This window comes from Miniopterus schreibersii (assembly GCF_964146895.1).
Source record: "Miniopterus schreibersii genome assembly, chromosome: 8".
Taxonomy (NCBI): domain Eukaryota; kingdom Metazoa; phylum Chordata; class Mammalia; order Chiroptera; family Miniopteridae; genus Miniopterus; species Miniopterus schreibersii.
Genome location: NC_138109.1, coordinates 48,926,851 through 48,950,656, shown reverse-complemented (window position 1 = coordinate 48,950,656; position 23,806 = coordinate 48,926,851). Strand labels below are relative to the sequence as shown.

The following is a 23,806-nucleotide window of genomic DNA, read 5'->3' as shown; positions in this document are numbered from 1 at the left end:
AATGAATCCCAAAACAGTAAAAGTTTACTGTGAGGAATGTATTTCTAACTTCTGATTGGCGTCCCACACTTAACTGTTCATGTGATTGCTGTGGAATTCTCTAGAACAAGTTTTTATGCTTTAATCCCAGAGCTGGTTTTGTGATTGTTGTAAGATTTTTAAAAATTTGTTAATTAAAAATGTAAAAGTATGCCATACTCTGAAAGAAAACTAAATTCAACCAACTTACATATGTTACAGGGCAGGGTACTTTCTCACTCAGTTCATTTGCCAGCAGGCAGGAACAGCAAAGACAATTTCTTTTTATGTTTCTTTTCCTGTATGTGATAACATGTTTCTGTGTCTTCTGTGGTTCTTCATAACCTTTCCAACTGCTGGATAGTTCTAGTTGAGACAAAGGGCAAATTGTATTAGATTTGCGGGGGTAGGGGTAGAATGGCACTGGGGTTTATAGGAGAGGGAGGCTTTGGGAAGGGTGGCAGAGAGGAAGGGGAGTATTGGGAAACTTTGCACTACAGCTGTTGTTGGCTTCTTTCTTTGTCTACCCTACGCCACATTGGAAGTTAGACAGTGAAGTAGCAAAGTCTCCTGTGAAAGCTAAACAGAAGAGCAGAAGAATGGAGACTTGACATTTTAACAGCTCCTTTATTCTGCATGCCGAGAGAGCCTTTGGAAAATAACCACTAAACCCCTCAGAGTTTACTCAAATGGATCAGTGGGGGCATTTTTCAGTTTTCCTCACATATTTATTTTAGAAATAGAAACACCAAGCATTCATACCAGAAAATGTTCATCTCCCCAGTACACCTTAAAACTGGGGCATACACACATATATAGGAGTTCTAAGAAGGAAGGGATGGGGTTATAATGTGTACTCCTGATGTAAATATAGTATTTGCTTCAGGGGCTTCTTTCCCTTTTTCTTCTATCCTCTAGAATACTTTATTTCACTTGCTAATTTATGGTTCTACTTCTAGGAACTCAGGAGGCTTGGCTTGGCTCTGTTTTGCTCTTAGCCACTGCAAACTAAGATTGTGATTTCTATCAGTCTGCTTAATTACAAAAAATTCTACTGCAACCAAAATTTTTTGGATGCCACATAGTTTGTTATCAGAGGATTTGACCTGAAACTCCTTGTAGTAACAGTGAATTAAAAAGAGCAGCTCCTGCCTTTTTACCTCCCAGGAATATTTTGAGAAAACATGAGAAATGATTGGGATAGGTTTTTTGTGATAGCTACGGTATGAATTCAAGATTATTATTTTAGTAACCAAGATCGAATCCTGTCTTTGAGAGAGGTCTTTTCTGGGCCCTTTGTGCCTATGTATCTGAGAGGCAGATACATGGTGAGGCAGGTTAAGAGCTTGGTCTCTTGAGCCCTGCCCTGCCACTTAGCTGTGTGGCTTTGGACAGATAACTAAAAATGTGTGTGCTCAATCTCCTCATTTGTAGAGTAGAGATTTTTAATAGCACCTGTTCTAGTTGTTGTGAGGCTTAAGTGAGTTAATGTATATAAAGCATATAGAATGATTCCTGGAACATATTAACTGCCATATAATGAATGCTTAGCTGTTACTAATAGCATTTTTTGAAATGTTAATAAAATAAATTATATCAAGTAATTTATTAATATTGACTATACTTGGATTAAAAAGTTGTAGCTTTTTACTTTTGTTTTAGGTATATTAACTATTACCTTTTTCTCATTATTTTGTTTACATTTTTGAAGGTTTCCCAATGAGTGGATCATGATGACCGTATTGTAGGGACTTGCCATAGTATGGCTGCTTCCCGATCTACTCGTGTTACAAGATCAACAGTGGGGTTAAACGGCTTGGATGAATCTTTTTGTGGTAGAACTTTAAGGAATCGTAGCATTGCTCACCCTGAAGAAATCTCTTCTCATTCTCAAGTACGATCAAGATCACCAAAGAAGAGACCAGAGCCTGTGCAAATTCAGAAGGGAAATAATAGTGGGAGAACTACTGATTTAAAACAACAAAGTACTCGAGAATCATGGGTAAGCCCTAGGAAAAGAAGACTTTCTTCTTCAGAGAAAGATAATGTAGAAAGACAGGCTGTAGAAAATTGTGAGAAAAGGCAAACAGAACCTGTTTCACCAGTTTTAAAAAGAATTAAGCGTTGTCTTAGATCTGAAGCAGCAAACAGCTCAGAAGACGACTCACCTATAAAATCAGACAAGGAGTCAGTAGAACAGAGAAGTACAGTAGTGGACAATGATGCAGATTTTCAAGGGACTAAACGAGCTTGTCGATGTCTTATACTGGATGATTGTGAGAAAAGGGAAATTAAAAAGGTAAATGTCAGTGAGGAAGGGCCACTTAATTCTGCAGTAGTTGAAGAAATCACGGGCTATTTGGCTGTCAATGGTGTTGATGACAGTGATTCAGCTGGTATAAACTCTGATGACTGTCAGCCTGATGGGAACACTAAACAAAACAGCACTGGTTCCTACGAGTTGCAGGAAAAATCAGTAGCTGAAAATGGGGATTCGGACACCCACGCTTCAGTGTTCCTTGATAGTAGGAAGGAGGACAGTTATATAGACCATAGCGTGCCTTGCACGAACTCAGAAGTGCGGGTCAAGTTGGAGGACCACAAAACAGTAACTGCCTGCCTGCCTGTGGAACATGTTAGTCAGCTGACTACTGAGCCAGCTACAGGCCCATTTCCTGAAACTCAGTCATCTTTAAGGGATTCTGAGGAGGAAGTAGATGTGGTGGGAGATAGCAGTGCCTCAAGAGAGCAGTGTCATGAAAACACCAGTAACGCCCCGGACTCAAGACTTGAGAGTATGCCGGTCTCCGGAGAACTGGAACCATCCTCTGATGTAGACTGTGTTTCAGCTCAAACAATGTCTTTATCAGAACCTCAAGAACATCGGTATACTCTGAGAACTTCACCACGAAGGGCACCCCCTACCAGAAGCAGTCCCACTAAAAACGGTTCTCCTTGCAGAGAAAATGGACAGTTTGAGGAGAATAATCTGAGTCCCAGTGAAACACATGCAACTGCGAGTGATAATATACGTGAGTCTCCCACAAATCCTGGTGAAATTTCTCGGAATGGAAAAGGGCTGTGCTGTGACTCTGAAACTTACGGGACTGAAGGACAAAGTAAGCCACCCTCAGAGGCGGGACTCGGTGTTGGGAACTTGCCGTCTGCCAAAGAGAGTGCCAATCCGCACATTACAGACGAGGAAGATGATGATCCTGATGTTTATTACTTTGAATCAGATCATGTGGCACTGAAACACAACAAAGAGTATGTGTAAATATGGTAACCATGAATTCTGCTTTGTTTATTATTCCCCAAGTTCTCAGTATTCATAAATGTCTATTCATAACATTTTTACTACAGCTAAAAATTAATGCTTTAGCTGAGGTTTTAAGTTTAACATAATTTTCTCAACTCATTAAAAAACACACAAACCTCCAAAAAAGGAAAGACTTTAAAATTCAATTTTTATTTTCTCAACGGCAATATGATTTTTTAGTTTTGGTATTTCAATATGTCTCAATAAGAAGAGATGTGGAAACTTGGTGTTTTTTGTTTTTTAGTAAGTTACATCATTTGATTTAATTTATAAAATGCCTTAGGTTATCGCAGTACACTTTGGTTTATAGTTATAGTGCACTATGAAGTGTCTATCCTTCTAGGTAGTGTAGAACAATTAAGGAGTGCTTAGATGTCATCCAGATGAGGGAAATCTGGTGGACTACAAATCTGCTTTGATCTTAATTATTTATAGCTAATTTCCAGTTACAACTTTTGATTTAAAAATGTGCTTTATGCATTGTTTCTTATTTTTGTGACTTAGAGAAGTATATATTACTGTTAATACTATGACAGCTAGTTGTATGTTGTAATTAGCATTTTAGCAAGAGTTAGTTTTCTCTTTGGTTGATATAAAGCATTTGAGACAGCTTTTTCTGGATCCTAAGTTATAAGGGGAGACCATATCTTAAAATAATATCAGTTCTTAACCTTTGTGATGAAGGTACTTTTTAAAATAAAGAATTCAGAGTCCAAATTTATCACAGTTTTGCTTAGAATAAAAGACAAATATATATGTTAATCATCTTTACTTTTACAGAGTAGGCTTTTGAATTAATATCACAATCAGATTATATAGGCTATGTAAAAATACTGATTTGGGGAACCTTTGTAATGTTTTTGCTGTGACAGTTGCCAGATCTTGGTATGTATCAGAACAAAGTATCAAATCCTGGTTGTGGACCATGATAATCTTTTGCCATGTGTTACAGATAATTCGTATATGTATATGATAATTTGGTGGCCTTTTAGCATAGGTCTTCTGAAAATTTTCTTCCTTTTTCTTTATAAGTAATATTTTAATACTGGGTTTAATAGAGACATCATTTTATCTGAGCATTTTATTATTTTGTGGAACTGTGTAGCATTTTCATATATTTGAACTATTTGAAGTACAATTTGAGATAGAAAAACAACTCATAATTTGAGTTTTTACCGTTAGTATTATGTATCAGTTTTTAAAATTTTATTATTGATATCAGAGAGAGGAAAGGAGAGGGAGAGGGAAACATCAATGATGAGAGAGAACCATTGATTGGCTGTCTCCTGCATGCCCCCTACTGGGGATGGAGCCTGAAATCTGGGCATGTGCCCTCACCGGGAATCTAACAGTGACTTCCTGGTTCATGGGTTGACGCTGAACCACTGAGCCACACTGGCCAAGGAGTTTTTAAAAGTAGAGTTGTTTATCTACAAGTGCAAAAAAGCAGAGCATATGTCTTGGGGAAATTCCAAAAGCTCAAGAAATGTGCATTTTTACAAAATGGTAGTCTGTTAATTTTCTTTTCTTTTTATTAGTTCTTTGGCAAAAGAGGTGTTCTCTTAAGGTGTAGCTGGTTATTGATGATGAAAAATATTTTCCCATGAATTCATTAATATTACCTATGTTCTCCCCGCATGATTCTGACAGATGATGTTCCTATCTAACAGTTGTTAAAGAATCATGTTCCATATTCCTAACCCTTGAGAATGAGAGCAATACAGTTTCAGGGTTTTTTAGGTTATACAAAGTCCTTTGAATTTCCATAGCAGTTGCCTTATTAGGTCAGTGTTCTCACATTAATGCCTCATTGGGTGACTTTGGGCAAAAGGAAATCACTCCTTGCTTTTTTGCCTGTTCCAAATCTTTTGAAATAGCACCTTTTAACACTTCACCTTCAACTTTTTTCCCCCCAAAAGGAAACAAATTATGAGAAGTGAGGTGGAGAGGGAGCATCTTAATTAACATTTTGGTTAGAGATAGTTTAAGTTACCTTGGGAGAGGGTGTTTGATCATGTCAGATGTAATCTGTTCCAGTAAAGTCCCTATTTCTTTGCTTTTTGTCTAGAGCCAAGAGATGGTTGGATATAATGCTGTCTCTTTTTAACCCAAATTGTCATTGTTAAAAATAGCATCATGATACCTGTCTAAGTGCTTTCAAGTCTCAAATTTCTGGCAGTTTAAAAATGTTAAAAGGCACTTGAGGTAAAGGAAAAAAACAAAAAGACACTTGGGGTAGATGGATTACTATTCTCCTGTGCACACAGATGTACATACACCCAATCAAATATTTTTCTTCTTCTTTCTCCTCATACTGGAAAATTTCTCCAGATAATTGCCTTTTGAAACTAGGAAATGAGCATTGCTTAGCCTACACATGAGTTTCTCTACAACTAGGGAATGAGTACTTCCTAGTAGCCCGTTTAAAAAATACATGTATGCTATTAATAGAAAACAATGAGCATGGCATAGTTCTTTGTCTGGAGCCAGGAGGACATAGCTCTTCTTTATTCCAGTTGCAACACTCCTCTAAATTAACATTGATTATTTAATCAGCAACCTTCTATCCTAGCATTCAGCCTGAAATTTATTCATCTTGTGTGTAAGGACATCACGTATAGGGTCATCTAGTCACTTGTAAATGTTTGTAAAGATACTGTGTGTAGAGTCTTATCCTTAGACTCGATTTATAGTAATTAGGCCCATACACCAGTGAAATGAATCTGCAGATGTTCTGGGCCCTTATACCCTGTTTCCTCTCTTCTACAGGACATAAATCTACAGTGTACTTTTATATATTTATTTTTCCAAATGGAAAACTCCACTGTGAGCAGGGGACTAATGAGTATCTTTTTCTTTGGCACGATTCCAGCTGTGGATTGTTTTACCAGATGTGTTTTCTCAAAGATTAGGGGATAGGGAATCAAAATAAATATACTTTATCTCAAATGCTTTGATCTCAAGGTTGATGAAATCTGTCATAGTGGATAATACCTAGTGACTCCCTTCTGGACCTCAATAGCCAGACTGACTGAGATCATGTACTTAACTGTGGGTTGCCCTTTCTGTTTGGGAATTGACCTTCTGCTGATTTTTGAATCAGAGGAACTAAAACTGATCTCTAACTTTTGAAGTTCTGACTCTAGGGAGAGCGGATGTGGAAGAGTTTATAGGTCCTGGGTTTTAACATCCAGAGCTTTTCTTCCAATTCAGAAGGCGATCACTGGAAAATAAATTTTCAGATGAAAATGTGATTTTGTCTGTTGCTTCTGAATTCTCATTGTACAAGAATATTTAAAAATATATATATTTAAAGGGCCTTGGAAAGCTGCATTTAATGATGATGTAACCTTTCATGAACCAGGTAGAGGGCGAAAAGTCAGCTTTAGGGTTTCTAGATTCTTGAGGTCTTACAAAAGATTAACTCATTGATAACATTGCTAATGTTTATACTGATTTTTAAATTTCTAGATAAGGAAAGTGTAAGAGTAAGATAGATAGTGGTCATCTGAGAATATTGCTCATGTAGTCTTTAGGTAAGAATCTTATTTTCAAGCCACATTAAAGAATATTTACAAGAAATGCAGTTTCAAATTTGATGCTGAAAATGTTAATGCACTAGATAATTATGTCCTTCTGGTGAACTGTGCTTAAGATGAATCATTTGATACCTTCATCAGTTTCAGAAGTCTACAGAGAAAGTCCTCATCAGTTTTTTAGGTTTACTTCCTGTAAGACTACTTTTAATGTTTGCCAAAGTAGATTCAAGGAAAAGTAGATTCAAGAAAAGTCCAGGACTATGGATGGATTTTGCTTAGAAAGCACTAAAGGAGTCATCCTGAATAGAATAATTTTACATTTGTACAGGTGCTTTGTAATTTACAAAGCAGTTTCATCTAGTTTCATATTTGATACAACAGCTTGGAAGTAGAGAACATAGGTGCATTATATAGTTTCCATTTCCTAACTCACGATTAAGGTTTTTAGGTGGTTTGTTTAAAGAATCGTGGTAAATTGTTAGTAGAATAGGGACTAGAGCTTCTGCCTTCTAATTCATAGTCTGAATTACACGTGGTTAACTCATCCAACAAGGACCTATTCCATGAACTTTTGGGTTTCTAGGTTGAGATCTCTCATGGAGCAGATCTTGGGTACTCAGTTTTCAAAATGCTTTAGCCCTACTTTAAACTCTGTAATTGTCATCATAATTATCTGATTTTGTCTGTCAGAGAAGCAGCATTATAGGTAAGTAACCCTGTCTATTTATTGAGTGAAATACTTTCATGTTCACTGTAAAGAACATTTTGTTATTATGTCTGTGAAGAATAATTAGTATGTACAAACTGGGGAATAAAAACTACAGCTATAGCTTGACTTTAAATAGAGGATTTGGCTAATTTCCAAAAAATACTTATGGGAGGAGTTTAGAATGCAGTTAGGTATATTAAAGTCAGAGGTTACTAGGGAAAACTCATGGCTTGGTGTACTTTTTCAACTCATTGGAAAAGGCTGTGGAATATAATAGCCAGATTGGCCCCAGTAGTTTGGCACAATTAGTGGCAGGAGGGCGATAACTGTCCTAAGTATACAATTTTTGGTTGTAAGTGGAATAAGCCATTGACTAATCAAGATATTCAGTGAATTCTTTGTTTTTTCCTTTGAATAACAACATTTTAAATTTCAACTATCAGTGTTTTCTAAAAGTGATTCTCTGTTGTAATCCACGTATATTTGTACTGAAGTATAATTTAACTTTTTCTTTTTGATTTAGGGTTATCTTTGCTGACAGGTTATATAGTGAGAATTTTCTTGCATCACTGCTAAAATAGGCCTGTTTTCACCTATGTTAAATGACTTGGGCGTCTCTGCTTTTTTAGTCTTATAATTGGGCTCTTTTTTATGTTATTTTGTAAGTTCCGTGGCTTCCTATAATTCTCTTTTTTTTTTTAGAAAAAATATGTCCTTATTGATTTCAGAGAGAGGAAGGGAGAAGGAAGGGGAGAGATAGAAAAGAAACATCAGTAATGAGGGAGTCATTGATTGGCTGCCTCCTGCAAGCCCCCTACTGGGGATCAAGCCCTCAACAAGACATGTGCCCTGACCGGGAATTGAACCCGGATCTCCTGGATCCTAGGTCAATGCTCAACCATTGAGCCACGCTGGCCAGGCTCTCTTTCTTCATTTTTGTTGGCTTTCATTAGTCACTTGTATTATCATGGTACTTTAATACCTCATCCTTACCTTTTAAATGACTGCTTTTAGTTCTCTTTAAACTTGGAAATAAGAATAACCAAGCTTGTCAGAATTATGTCTCATGATTCTTGGGTGATGCACTGAGGAATTTCTCTTTGAATGCATAGATAAACATTAATGCATGGGATCTTTGTTTTAATTGAGTGGTTTTTTTATTTGCTTGCTTTCTGGTTTGGAGTCTGTGTCTTATGTAAATTACCAGATAATCTAAATTCTGAGTGGAGAAAGAATAGTTTTTTCATTATATATGGTAATAAATACTCTTTATGTATGGTAATAAATTAGCAATAAACCCATCTAAAATTAACTTATTTGAGATGTAATGGAAACTTTAGCTTCAGGAAATTTATTTCATAAATTTTATAATAGGCTCAAAATGTATTTTTACATATTTCTTAAGCAGACTAGTATACCACATCTACTATTTCTGTGATGATTCATGTCATCAGATATTATAATATATAGTAATTAATCGCAAGATCTGTTTTGTGACCTTTATACCTCTCTGTCCCCCCTTTCCTCCTATAGGGTCTGTTAACTCCTGTTTTATTTACATTTATTATGGAAAGCTGCTTCTACTTGTCTCTTTAATCTTGGATTTGTAAAGTGGTGAGAGGGGACTGAGCAATTTGTTCAGGGCTCTCTCAGTAGGCAGAATTCTCTATAGTGTTATGTTTTAGTTTCCACATGTCTAGTGATATTTATATGATTCTTGTTCCTTGTATAGCTCCTTGGTAGTTGTTCTTTGCTTGGTTTCTGACATGCAGCTTTCTACTCAGCTAAAGGCCCAAGGGGACCTCTATGCAGATTTCTGTGTTTTCTGTCTCTTCCTGTTTTGCTGCTTTCTCTTTGGTGCTCTGCCCCTCAAATTCCACCTACCTCAGCTTTCCCAAACTGTTTTCTTGTCTCTGCTCATCAAGGCCTGTTCCATAATATTGACAGTACCTCCATGCAGAAACTAAGTGTGATCGTAGGGCTTATCTCATTTGTTTGCCCTCTCTCACAGATTACAGTCTAGCACTGCCTGTTGTCCAATGTCTAATAATAGTTGTTTCTGTATTTTTTCCACTATTCTGGTTGTGTATGACAGGAGGGTATTTGGTATTAGTTATTCTGTCATGATTGGAAGCAAAAATCTCTGATTAGATTTTAATATGCATTAAGTGTGTTTTCTTTATGATACTCATCTCCAGTCTTCTGGTTAACAATATGAAAATTATATTTTTTTCTTTTTAAATTTTGAAAAATAATTTTTATTTTTCAATTACAGTTGGTACACAATATTGTATTAGTTTCAGGTGTACAACCCAGAGATTAGATATTTATATAACTTACAGAGTGATCACTGTGATAAATCTAGTATCTATTTAACACTTTACATAGCTACTACAATATTATTGACTATATTCCGAATGCTGTACTTTACATCCCCATGACTGTTCTGTAACTACCAATTTGTACTTCTTAATCTTTTCACTTGCCCTAGCTGGTTTGGCTTAGTGGTTAGAGTGTCGGCCCATTGACTGAAGGGTTGCAGGTTGTATTCCAGTCAAAGGCATGTGTAGGAGGCAACCAGGCAATGTGTCTCTCTCACATCAATGTTTCTCTCTTTTGGTTTCTCCCCCTCCCCCCCCCAAAAAAAAAAAGAAAAAGGAAAAAAAAGAAATCAATGGAAAAATATCCTCGGGTGAGGATTAACAAAAATACATACATACATACATAAATCTGTTCACCTTTTTTCTCCTCCAACTCCCTTCTCATCTGGCAACCATCAAAATGTTTTCTGTATTTGTGAGTCTGTTTCTGTTCTGCTTATTCATTCATTTTGTTTTTTAGATTCCACATATAAGTGAAATAATATGGCATTTGTCTTTGACTGACTTATTTCACTCAGCACAATGCCCTCTACGTCCATCCATGTTGTTCCAGATGACAAGATACTCTTTTTTTATGGCTGAGTCATATTACATTTTATATATGTACCTCCTCTTCTTTATGCATTCATTTATTGATAGACATTTAGGTTGTTTCCATGTTTTGGTTTTTGTAAATAGTGCTGCAGTGAATATATGGGTGTGTATGTCTTTTTGATGTAGAGTTTTTGGATATCTTCTGGTAAATATCCAGAAGTAGAATAACTTTATCCTTCATTGTCTCTTTTGATAACCTTTGTTTTCAAGTCTATTTTGTCTGGTATAAGCATTACTACCCCAGCTTTTTTTGTTTGTTTGTTTCCAGTTTCATGAAATACTGTTTTCCATTCCTTTACTTTCAGTCTGTGTGTCTTTCTATCTGAAGTGAGTCTCTTGTGTACATCATATGTAACGGTCTTGTTTTGTTATTCCTTCAGTCACCCGATGTCATTTGATTGGAGCATTTAATCCATCTGCATGTAAAGTAATTGTTGATAGATATGTATTTATTGTCATTTTATTATTCATATTTTTGATCATTTTTTAACTTCTTAAAGAAGACCCTTTAACTTTTTTGTGATACTGGTTTGGTGGTAATGAACTCCTGTAACTTTTTCTTTCTGGGAAGCTCTTTATCTGTCCTTCTATTCTAAATGGTAGCTTTGTTGGGTAGAGTAATCTTGGTTCTAGGTCCCTGCTTTTCATCACTTTGAATATTTTGTGCCATTCCCTTCTGTTTTGCAAAGTTCCTGTTGAGAAATCAGTTGACAGTCTTATTGGAGCTCCCTTGGAGTTAACTTACTGCTTTTCTTTTGCTGTTTTTAAAATTCTCTCTTTGTCTTTATCCTTTTGCATTTTAATTATGATGTATCTTGGTGTGGGCCTCTTTGGGTTCATCTTGTTTGGGACTCTCTGTGCTTCCTGGACTTGTATGTCTGTTTCCTTCACCAGGTTAGGGAAGCTTTCTGTTATTATTTTTTCAAACAGGTTTTCAATTTCATGCTCTCTTCTCCTTCCATTATCCCCATGATGTGAATGTTGGTATGTTTGAGGTTGTCCCAGAGGCTCTTTATCCTCTTTTTCTTTTTTTCTTTTTGCTCTTCTGATTTGGTGTTTTTTGCTTCCTCATATTCCAGATCACTGTTTTGATTCTTGGCTTCATCAACTCTACTGTTGATTCCCTATAAATTATTCTTCATTTCAGTTAATGTTCCTTCATTTCTGACTAGTTCTTTTTTATGGTTTCCATGTCCTTTTTTATACGGTTGAAGTTCTCACTAAGTTCATTGAGCATCCTTATAACCAGTGTTTTAAAATCTGCATCTAGTAGATTGCTTGGCTTCATTTTGTTTAGTTCTTTTTTGAGAGTTTTGTTTTGTTCTTTCATTTGGGACATGTTTCTTTGTCTCCCATTGTGAGAGCCTCCCTATGTTTGTTTCTGTGTAGTATTTAGAGCTGCTACATCTTCCTGGTTTGTTAGAGTGGCCTAATGCAGGTGTCCCGTGGAGTCCAGTGACAGAGCCTCCTCGTTGTTGTGTACACCCTCTTGTATTTGAGTTTTGGTTGCTGTTGGCACATCAATGGGAAGGATTTACCTCAGAGTAATCTGCTGCAAGGACTGGCCATGACCACCGTGAAGGATGCGACATGGGCTGACTCCATGGAGCAGGACTTATTCCATTCAACTGAGCCACACTGGCCAGGGTGTGAATATGCTTTTAAAATGATTATAAGTTTAATCCAGTTTCTTGTAAATGTTTTTTTTTTCCATTAAAATTTAATGTAGAATTTTTTGCAGAAATTTATTTTCCCTGATACTGTAACTTTTTACCATTTGTATTAAGTTGGAGAACTTTGATTCAACTTTTTTTGCTACTTTTCACATGTCCTACATTTTTCTTCCCCTTCATTTTTAAATGCATTTTTGACATATTTTAGCTAACAGTTCTCAGAGTATAAGAGCATAAGATTATTTTGTTATGTTTAAACTTTTAGTTGGAGGGAAAGGGTCATAGTAATGGTTTATTGGCAATGAGGCTAAGAATTGAGATTGAAAAAGATTACATCAAAACCTAAAGTATGTTCTTAATAAACATTTCAAAACATGAATGTGAAGAGTCAAGTTAAATGAAATGTGTAGTATTTTATGTCATAATTCAATTTTTAAGTCACTAATTAACATGTTTTTGTTTTTAAAATGCTATGTATTTAAATCTAGAATCTGAATATTTAAAGAAAATTTTATTCGTGAATTTTTTTTTACAAAGGTTGGACCAGATTTGAGGAATGCTCCAATCCCCTTCCATTACCATTTTTAGCTGGCAGCATGATTCTGAGGAAATATCTAACTTTTTTCATGGTTGTCACTTTTCTCATCTATAAAGAAAAGCTGATATGATTTGATTTCTGTAATTCTAATTTGAATTCTCTTCCTCTGCCCTTCCCTTACTTTTGGTACTGCTCAGGCTTCAGTTATTGACTTTCTATTTATTTTGCTGTTCTACTTGAGTGTTCTCACTGCTGTAGCTTTAATTACCATCCAAATACTGATAGATTTCCGTATGTGTATTTCCAACCAGATTGTTCTTGAGCTTCAGACCAGTTACCAAGATATTTCCATTTTCATGTCCCATGGTAAACTCAGTGGAACATGTCTAAAATTGAACTTACTTCACATGCACCCAATATTTGACACTATCTTTTTACTTAATTGATAGTGTCTTTCACTTGCCCTGTCTAGAAGAGTATGAATATTCTTTAGTTACTTTTTCACTACTCTATTCTCCTACCAGTGTTACTGATTTAACTTTATTTATTCTCAGTGTAACTTTTTAAAATTTAGGTCACTAACATCTCTTTTCTGGATTAGGGAGATGCTACCTTAATTGCTTTCTGTGGTGCTCATGTACCATTTCCCCATTGGACTCCTATACTGTAGATGGAGTAGATGTCCTTAGAATAAAATCTCTTTAAAAAGAAATATTGCATGATGTTTAAACATTCTCTTTTACTGTTTACCTTTCACTATGTATTCTAAACAGATTAAACCTTTAGTTCCTTGATTATTATGTTGTTCTACTCTAGACTTTCTTATATGTATAACTGTCTGCTCTAGTCCACCCTTGCACCCATTTCCCTGGTTATTGTCCTTCCTCTTTCTGCAAAAGGAGACGGCTGTCTCAATTTACACATCGTAATCTCTGAGAAGTCTTTCCTGTCCTTCCAAGACTGATTAATCGGTCCATATGTGCTCTGTCATAGCAAATTATACTTGTTTGTAACCATCTACAATAAATAGACTTAAAGCTCTTTGAGGGAACCATGTATTTCTAGTTGGTTGATGTGTCATTGGAGAAATGTCAAGCCATATTCTGCTTTAAAAATGTCAGAAAAATTTAGCATGCTTTTCATAGTAGAATTTTTTTAAACCATTGGTTTGACTTTTAAGATTCTGAATTAATGAGTTAGTATTAGTGATGATTTCCTGTTTCTACTTCTATAAAATTCTAGAGTTTTAGATTTTCAAGAGAAAAAAATGAATAAACTACACACTCATTCACATAGTTCACTAAACTCAGGAACTGGAGAGAGGTGGTGGTGGGGGGGTGTTGGGCATAGAAGGGTGTATTTCATGATCAGGGATGGTTGTCTTGAATACCTTACCTGGTAGTAAAATAATGTTTTTACATGGCTGTATAAAATGTGAGCTCCATTGTTAATACCAGACCCCAAAGAGAGAAGTTACTGTATTATAAAATAAATGTACAAGTATGGTATGATCAGTACGTTTTATATGGTTTTAAATATATTTTCAAAATCTAGAGTAGAGTTCTGACATTAGGCTTTACAAAGCGTACAGAATGGTAAGAATTTGGTTGGGGATTGTCTTTATTGAATTTTGAAAGGCTTGAAAGAAGATATGTGTCGTTTATTTGTGTGTGTGTCCTATTTAAAGATTTTCAATAGAGGATATTACTCAGCTTTTTCTATATGAACTTATATATTTGAGTAGATGCTAGAAATAATTTAAAAATGACATGTCCTATGTCTTTGAAATTATTGTGAAATGATTTTATACAGATAGCTTAACAGATATGTAGTTTGCCTATATTTGAAGTGTGTTGCCTATTAGAGTATTAGTTTATAACTAGAAATTACTAGCTTGTTTCTATTATATGAAACTTTAATGTATTTGTAATTCCAGAACAGATGAACTTTTTAGATGTTACAGTGATTGTTTCTTAGAATGGGTAATCCAAATCTCCGGAGTAGGGAAAACATGTGACTCTTGATCTGACTAGTGGTCAGGATTTTTTCTAGATGATTGTGCAACTTTTATTACATTGACCACAATGCAGTTACATTCATCTTTCTATTTTACGAGGGAAAACTCAAGAATTCTGTGTATAGATTTAGAAAAACAGTTACTGGGAAGAAGTTGAAAGGTCATCTTTAAGGTTTATTACCACAAGAAATCTGGAAGAAAAACAATCCCATTGTTTGAAGGAAATGTGAATTAAAAAATTTACTGGCACATTCTTTAAAAAATTCCCTATAAAAGCCTTTGTATGGTACTTCAAAAGGCATTCAGCTATTAAAATCCAGCTATTAAAATCTAGTAAGGATCTTCTTTAGGTTATTTTAAGAACCTACAAGGGAAATAAACAAAGTTGAGATAGAGCTTGTTTTGGTAAGAGCTTGTTGGTTGCAGAAATCAGAAACCCATTCAAAGTATGTCAAATAAAAAATAAAGGTTTATTTTAAGTAAATAGACAATCTTAGGCATATCCAAGGTCAGGAAATAAAGTCTAGCCAGTCTTCAAAAAATTGTAACCAGTCCCTATTTAATTACTTCTGCTTCTCTGTGCAGTGTAGACTGGTTTTTCTCTTTTTACTAATGTTTTGCACACTTTTCATTTTTCCTGATCAGTTCAGTTTGCAAAGGGCAGTGACTTCCCACTATGCTTATCCTGGTCCCAAATCTATATGACCTTTCTTCTCCAGAGTGTCTTCACACTCTGTAAAGACAACCTGGTTATTGGCTGTTCAGTGGATGGACTTGCCCTGGGTCAGGTTTCCATCCCTTTCAAAGTTATAAGTGGTTAAGGGTGGAGTTATTAGGGGGAGGGAGGGTAAGTAAAGTCTGTCTTTGCCTACATATTCTTTCCACAAGGATGTCTTCCAGAAAAGATGTGTTTGGGCTGTCAAAATATGCCTGTTACAGACCATTTCATGTTTTGGGTCAAATTGCATTCTTAACCAGTTAGTTGTCTGTAAAATGGGTAATGGCAACCCTTATACATTGCTAGTGGAAATGTAAAATAAAATGGTGCACCCATTGTGGAAACCCATTTGTCCGTTCCTTGATGTTAAACATAAAATTAACATATGATCCAGTAATTCTACTCAGAATTAAAAACAGGTACTCAAATAAAAACTTGTACACACAAGTTAATAGCAGCCCTCTTTGCAGTAGTTAAAAGGGTGGGAGCAATTGAAATGTCCATAAACTGATTGATTAATGGATGGATAAAACAAGGCATTAACATTACAGTGGAATACTATTCAGTCATAAAAAGGAATGAAGTACTTCTACAGGTTACAACATAGATGAATCATGAAAACATAATGCTAAATGAAAGACACCAGGCACAACATGTCAAATATGTGATTTTATGTATATGAAATATCCAGAGTAAGCAAATTTATAGAGACAGAAAGCAGATTAAAGGTTTCTAGGGGCTGATTATACTGCATTGTGAGTGTACTAAATGCCGCTTAATTTTATTTTAAAATGGATAAATTGTGAATTTTAATACAATAAGAAGAATGCCAAAAAAGTGTGGGTGAGGTATATGCATACCAGAGATGCCTGAGATAATCCACTGGGAGATAGGAAGAAATGCCATTACGTGTGTTATTCTTCATTCTTAAGAATTTCTGGGGTTCTTTGTATATGTTTATGATGTATGTAACAAGTATAGTAAAACAATTTCTAAGTAAGTATACATATATAAGAAACACATGCCACAATTGTTAGTTTTTTTTTTAACAGTAGAGGTGCTTGGTGTAAAAAATATGGAAATCTGTGTTTTAACAAGGAAAAGCCAATTACTGAGCAATCATTACTTTTTTGCTTTAGTATTTAGGGGGAGTTTCTAAAGATATTAGCAAATTATATCTTGAAGTAGGCAGGTTACAGAATCCTAATAATATATTTGGAGACTGGCATTCACATAGCAGTCTTGAAACTACCTTGGGTTAGCTAAACTGTGTGATGTTATCATTGGACATTTTAAATATGACTTATTCCTAAGAACACCAAAGAGTTCTTGGGAATTAGAGATTTGTTAATATTCATACTGGGAAGCTGTGAAGCCAGTAGTACTAATGATAAATATGAATACTGGGTATTTAAAGAAAAATCAGATATTAGTGCCTCACTTTGCTGGACCATCATTGCTCAAGGTGTGTTTTGAACATTTTGCAAAACATCCTCAGTAGCAATTCTTTTTAAAGGATATTTAATTTTTACTAAGATTCTTCGTCAGCCCTGCCTGGTGTGGCTCACTTGGTTGGAGCATTGTCCTGTGCATCGAAGAGTTGGGGTTTGATTCCCAGGGCACATACCCAGGTTGCAGGTTCTATCCCTGGTCAGGGTGTATACAAAAGATCAATGTATCTCTCTCACATCGATTTCTCTCTCTCTGTCTCTCTACAATCTGGCAAAAAAAAAAAAAAATTCTTAAATTTGGTATAGAAATATAACGTAGAGAAATATATATTCTTTGTGTCAAAAATAAAATTATAAATGAATAAACTGATGTTCTTTCATCTCTCACTAACCTGAACTAAATGGGACTCATAATCTTGGCTCTGGAAAAATTCAGAACAACTCTAGCCATTTTGCATCTATCATTTAACACAGTACGGAATGGAACAATTGTTAATTTAACTATCTTCTTGAATTTCTTGTGAATTTCTTGAAACTAGGGACTAAATTTGTTGTATGTGATGTAGTTTCTCCACATTGATATAATTGTTGCCATCCATGTTAAAGATTCAGAATATTTTATGGATTTTCCCCCCCCTTCTGTCTCATTTTTCTAATCATCATAGTAAGAAATTCTGTGAAATCATACTGTTTATAGACCACCCTCATTGATTATATTTTGTAATTCTGCATCTGTGTAATTTTGACTGACCCCTGACTACCCCAACCAAGTTCATTTACTGTGGTGGTAGTATTGCCATTTTTTTGTTAAGTACACACAAGGCTTCCTTGAATTATTTGGCCTGATCATCAGTTGTAAAAGCAGAGAGAAAAAGAAGAGGGAGCAACTGGGGATGCACCTGTGGAGTCTGTGATGGCTCTGGATGCCTCTACCTTTGCTGCCGTGCTGTGTAGTCTTCATTCCTGTGACCCTGCTCATTAATGCTGCTCTGAAGAATTAATGCTCTTTTTATGTTTGATTGGTGAATATTAGAAGTGGATTATAACTTTGGCCATGGTTAGAATCTGAAGTTATGTTTTGATTTGAAAATGATAAACATAAATATTGTGTTTGGAATTTTAAGCCAGTTTGGAACTTTAAGCCAGACACATGCTACGCGCTTCTCCTCCTCTTTCCTGTCATAATACTTCCTGTACCCACTTCTGATTTTTACAGCCAGTTATCCTTGTTCCCTTTACTTCTTTGCTACTTTAGGAAGAAGATACAGTAGTTAATAAGTCATTTAATTTAATGGATGACCAGGGTAGATCTAGGGTTCAATGGTGGAAGTCAACACCTAGGAGTGGAAGTGACAGCTATTATGCTAATTTTCCATGTAATTTAACCTGGCTTTTATTTTTCTCGTAGAAATTAGACGTACAGCAAAATTCTTTGTTTACTGTTATGATTTACTAAAGTGACTTATTCTAATACTGTACAGTTGGTATGATAATAGTTTCAGAGGCCGTTTTTAACCTTTTCAATTTATAGGTATAAAAACCTAGATCAAAAAAGATGAGTATATTCAAGATTTCAAAGTTAGTGGCAGAGTTGCCACTTTTTCTGTGTGTCCTGACTCATGTCAGGTATTTTCTACTCTTGATTCCTTATAAAAATTTTAAATTATTATTACTGTTTTTGCATATCAGTCTTGAAGCTGTGCTAGTAAAATTTTACTACCCTAGTGAAGAAGCTATAAAACTCTTGTTTTTTTTTAAATGGATTTATTTTTTTAGTACAGTTTTGGGCTTACATAAAAATTAAGAAGTCCAGAGAATTTCCATATACCCTGTACCCATTTTTCTCTATTAACACCTTACAGTAATATATTTGTTAGAATTAATAAACATATAGTTATTAACTATATATATGTCCTAATTACCTAATATATGTAATATAATTAAGTCCACACTTACTTCACAGTTCCTTTGCTTTAACTCAATATCCTTTTTCTGTTCTGGAATCCCATCTAAGATACCACATTACATTTAGTTTTTACATCTCCTTAGTCTTCTCTTGGCTTTGGCAGTTTCTCAGACTTTCCTTGTTGATGGCCTGTGCAGTTTTGAGGGGCACTGCTCAGGTATTATATATAGATTTCTCTCTATTGGAATTTGATGCTTTCCTCATGATTAGACTGGAGTTGTAAGTTTTTGGGAGGAAGACCACAGAGGTACAGTGTCATTTTTATTGCATGATAACAAGGGTATATCTATTAATATGACTTATTGCTGTTGATATTGACTTTGATTGCCTGGCTGAGGTAGTAGTATCAGGTTTCTCCACTGTGAAGTGACTTTTTCCTTCCTTCTGTCCATAGTGTATTCTTGGGAAAGAAGTCACTGTGCACAGCCCACACTCAGGAACAGGGAATTATGTTCTCCCTCCTTGAGGGTGGAGTACCTACATAAATTATTTGGAGTTCTGTGTGGGAGATTTCTTTTTCTTTTTGTTCTTTCTTCAAATTCAGTTATCTATAGCGGTATGGACTCAAATACTTATTTTTATACCTTGGGGTATAATTTAGTATTGCTTTAGTTTTTGTTCAAATTGTTCTAGCTTTAGCCATTGGGAACCTTTCACTTGGCTCCTGTGTCCCATCAAGGTGGTGCATTTTTGTTGCGTTTGTTTGTTTTTTGAGCAATTTCTTTCAGGCTCATCTTGTATATTTCCTGCCCCTGTTCTAGAATCAACTGTCTCCCTAAGAAACTCTCACAAGAACAGTGAGAGAAACTAGTGTTTGGGTACTTTGCTCATTGCTGGGGGTGGTATTGTTGCTTTTATTTAGCTGTCTCAGCTGACACAGCAAGAAAATACATCTGTGTATACTAACTTGTGTGTATATATACATATCTATAAATATTTCCATAAGTAATAATCTGAATCTTTACTAAGCTAAACATGAATTCATATTTTGACTCTACTGCTAACCCATTATATTACCGCATGGATCACTTAAGCATCCTTTCTTTGCTTATCTTGAAATTCCCACTCCAGCACTGGCAAACCTGGACATCCACCACCCATTTATTTAGTTGTTTAATTCCATTATATATGGGTAGCAGTATTAGAATTGTTAACTCTTAGCCTTCTGGGAAATTACTATGTCAACTAGAAATAGTGCTTTATGTGTAGTTCCTGTTGCCTTTAGTCTTAGAGATGCTACTCATTTCCAAAGTTACCTAGGTCAGAACCTTTTCCTTCTACCCCTCTCAGTGAGGTGGTTTCATACATTTATAATACAGTTAAATCCTGTGTCACATTCCTTCCTAGGATGGGGGGAATGAAAAGCCTTCTAAATGATTTTTTAAAAATTTGCATACATTGAAGTTCATTCTTTATGCTTTAAAGTTTTATGGGTTTGACAAATGCATAATGTCATGCATCCAACATTATAGTATCATAGAATAATTTTGCTTGTATAAAAAAATCCCCTTTGCATCATATATTCTACCCTCCCTTTCCCCAAGTTCTAGGAACTACTGATCTTTTTACTATCTCTGTAATTTTACATTTACAAAATATCCTACAATTGGAATCATAACATATCTAGCCTTTTCAGACTGAATAAATACATTTTTTGAATGCTCTTTCCCAGTATTAGAAACTGTCTTGGAATGACCTTGATGGAAGTTTAGTCCAAACTTCTACCTAATATAACACCTCTGCACTATTCTTTGATGGTTGTTATTCAGTATGTATTTGAACTTACCTAGTGACAAAGAACTCACTACATTATGAAATCTTTCCTTGTATTGGGTCTCAGATTCCTTCCTAGAACTTATACTCAATGATGTGAATTTGACTTTGGGACAACTTGGAATGTATGCTGTTCCCTTTTCTATATGGCAGGCTCTCATGTCTTGAAGACAGTTTTAATATGCCCTCTTCTGCTAGCTACGTTCCTTTAACTTTTCTGTTTTTCAGAACTCTAGCTGGTTAACTTCTGGGTCCACTTCAGTGTTAAAGATGGCATCAGAATGTAATCTTAAACATCAGCTACATAGCTTTCTATGGCATTTCCATTGCCATTTCAATCTCTTAAGTTTATCTTAACCAGTTGCAGCCATATTAGCCTTCAGATGCAAATGTTTCCTTATGTCACCATTCAGAACTTGCAGTAGCTCCCTATTGCATTAGAGTGGCACTTCTTTAGGCAGGATGTTTTAGAATAATCTGGAATTTATTTATTTTTTAATATAGATGTATAAGCTGTACTTCCTGGGGATACTGGAAGAGGAAAGTGATTTTACATTACATTTTTAAAAACTATTTTGATGTCAATGAGTATTCTACAAAAGAGAATGGTTTCATAAATTAACTGATTTAAGAGTTGGTGCTGATGTTATATATTTTTTATAAAAATTATTAACTTTACGTAGTGAGTCTAAAAAAAAGTGATTTTAGAGATGCTTATTTTATAGAAGAGGAAACTGAAGGGCTAATAGGCTAATCGATTTGATCTTGACTGCAGCTTGTCAGAATGGGACTAGAACCTCTATCTCTTGGTCTCATCAGATTTACAGGCCTTTTTAGTATCATTTAAAGACTTGCCTTCACATAGTATTTTCTCCATACTGTCACAACTTTTTCAACTTACATTGCACTTAAGCTGCCTCTGCTTTTCCATGCACTGTTTATTCTATTCTACCTGGTGTATCTAACCTCCTTTCACCGGTTGAAATACCACATATTTTTCAGGATTTAACTTGTTTTTTACTTTTATGTGAAATATTGTTTGGGTTTCCCTGGAATGATGACTTTGTCATAACATGCTATGTACTCATCATGATTAGATAAATTTTACATGTGTTTTTCTCTTACAGAATCTTAATCATCATTCTTGTAAATTTTAAGAATTGACTAGGAATTTTATAAGCTTTCTTCTCAGTATTTATGCAGCTACCAATATACACATGCATACCCTCTTACCTAAATTTCAATGATATTGAGGGTAGGGCTGCATATTGATTATACTTGTATTCTTTAGAATGGCTGAGAAAGTGGTATGTACAGGGAGTATGCTTGGTAAATGTTTGAATGTGTTCATACAAGTTCAAGCTAATGTTATGTATTTTTGAGCAGCCACTTTACGTTTTAACCTCATAATTAAACTTCGGATCAGCAGGGAGGCTTACAATTCTTTGTGCCTGTTAAGGCAAATTCATGCCATCCTGTACTTGTCTGGTTGTTTTGTAGTTCAATCCAGACTTTTTGTTTATGGTGTTAAATTTCATCTTGTCTAGTATTCTAGCTTGCTTGTTATTTTTAATCCTGATTTTTTTCATCTACAGTATTTGCTATCCTCAGTTTCATGTCATCCATGAATTTGGTAAGTATGCCTTTCCCTCTTGTGTGTCCATCTAAGTCTTAAGTTTTAAAAAAGATCGAGGCTGTATGTACCTTTAGCATACCTAAGGAACTCACAAGAACACACATACCATTAAAACAGTTCTGTATACAGTTTAACCACTGAAAAGTCATCCGTACAAGTAACTATTCAGCTCATATTTTCTTTTGTGGTTTTGGTTTGTTTTTATCTTTATGTCTCTTGAACCTTAATATGCTATGGGACAGTATTAAAATGGCTTTCCTCTCAAGGATTGCACAATGTAATAAATGAGACAAGATTTGCATTTTAAAAACTAGAGGGATAGGTGTACCTAAAAATTTCGTTCAAGAAGTACACTGTTCAGTGAACTAGGGAATGACCAGTCCCTTTATAAAACCACAGCCATTCTATTCCAGGTAATTTCTTTTTGGAAGTAACCTCTGTGAGAAAAGCCATTAATGTGTCATGAGTAGACATGTGAAGTAGGAGAAACTTAATCCCTTAGATCTTTTTAAATACCTTCCCCTCTGAGAGTAATTACTTGGCATACTTCTCACTATGGGCAGAGCTCATAAACTCAGTTCTTAGATATAATTCTATATGAAGAAAACAGTGATTTAATGCTGTATTTATGTATACAATATAAAGTGAGTCCATTTTTAACTTGGGAAGAATGTATAATGAGTGACTAAAGTTGAACAAGTGCCTTACAGTTCTGAAATGTTTCACTTTGAAAAAAGCTTTTGGCATTCACTTATCTAGTCCATTCTCATTTTATGGCTGAGGAAGCTAAGACCCAAGGTTTAATGACTTGAATAAGGTCCCATTGTTAGTTGCTGATAGAGCTGGGATTTGAGCCAGGACTCCTGTGTGAATCTGAAATAATGTTCTAAAAGACGAGAAGTGATCTCTCTGTAACATTTACTTCCTCAAAAATTTTCCCTTAAAAAAAAAAAAAGTGCGCTGTTTCATGCATGTGACATTAATGAAATATTTACATACAGGTATAGAGTAACTATGAAATCAAACAGCTTATAGGTTATGAAATACAATCCAGGTTATGAAATACAATGTTGACAGTACTCCAGTAGTGCTGGTAGATAGTTCCTCAGTTACACCCTCTTTGTCTTCTCACAGATAACCACTGTCTCACTTGTTCAGCATTATTCTTGCTATTTTAAAAGGTTAAACCACCTATGTGTGTGTCCCTAAGTAAAGTTCAGTTCAGTTTTTGAGCAATACTGCTTGTTCTCTTTGTGGCACATTGTTTTCCTTACTCATTCATGTTGCTATAAATAGATGGATTTGTTCATTTTCCTTGCTGCCCAGTACTCCCTCGTGTGCCTGTGCCGCAGTTTATCCATTCTGCTTAGATGGACATTTAGGTGGTTTCTGGGTTTTTGCTATGAATAAGGCTGTGAAAATACATGTTGCTGTGTATATTCAAGAGTTTCTTGTGGTTGCGTACCTACTATGG

The 23,806-nt window shown here is 35.3% G+C and overlaps 1 protein-coding gene across 8 annotated transcripts in view; it reads left to right on the top strand.

Moving 5' to 3' along the window:
• Positions 1-23,806, top strand: part of ZZZ3 (zinc finger ZZ-type containing 3) — an 87,549-nt gene that overhangs the window by 39,525 nt on the left and 24,218 nt on the right. For all 8 annotated transcript variants that reach the window (XM_081143606.1, XM_081143609.1, XM_081143610.1 and 5 more), the window contains one exon: positions 1,730-3,285. In XM_081143606.1, the coding sequence (XP_080999732.1) occupies positions 1,781-3,285 (1,505 nt within the window). In that variant the 5' untranslated portion in view covers positions 1,730-1,780. The remainder of the gene's footprint in view (positions 1-1,729; positions 3,286-23,806) is intronic.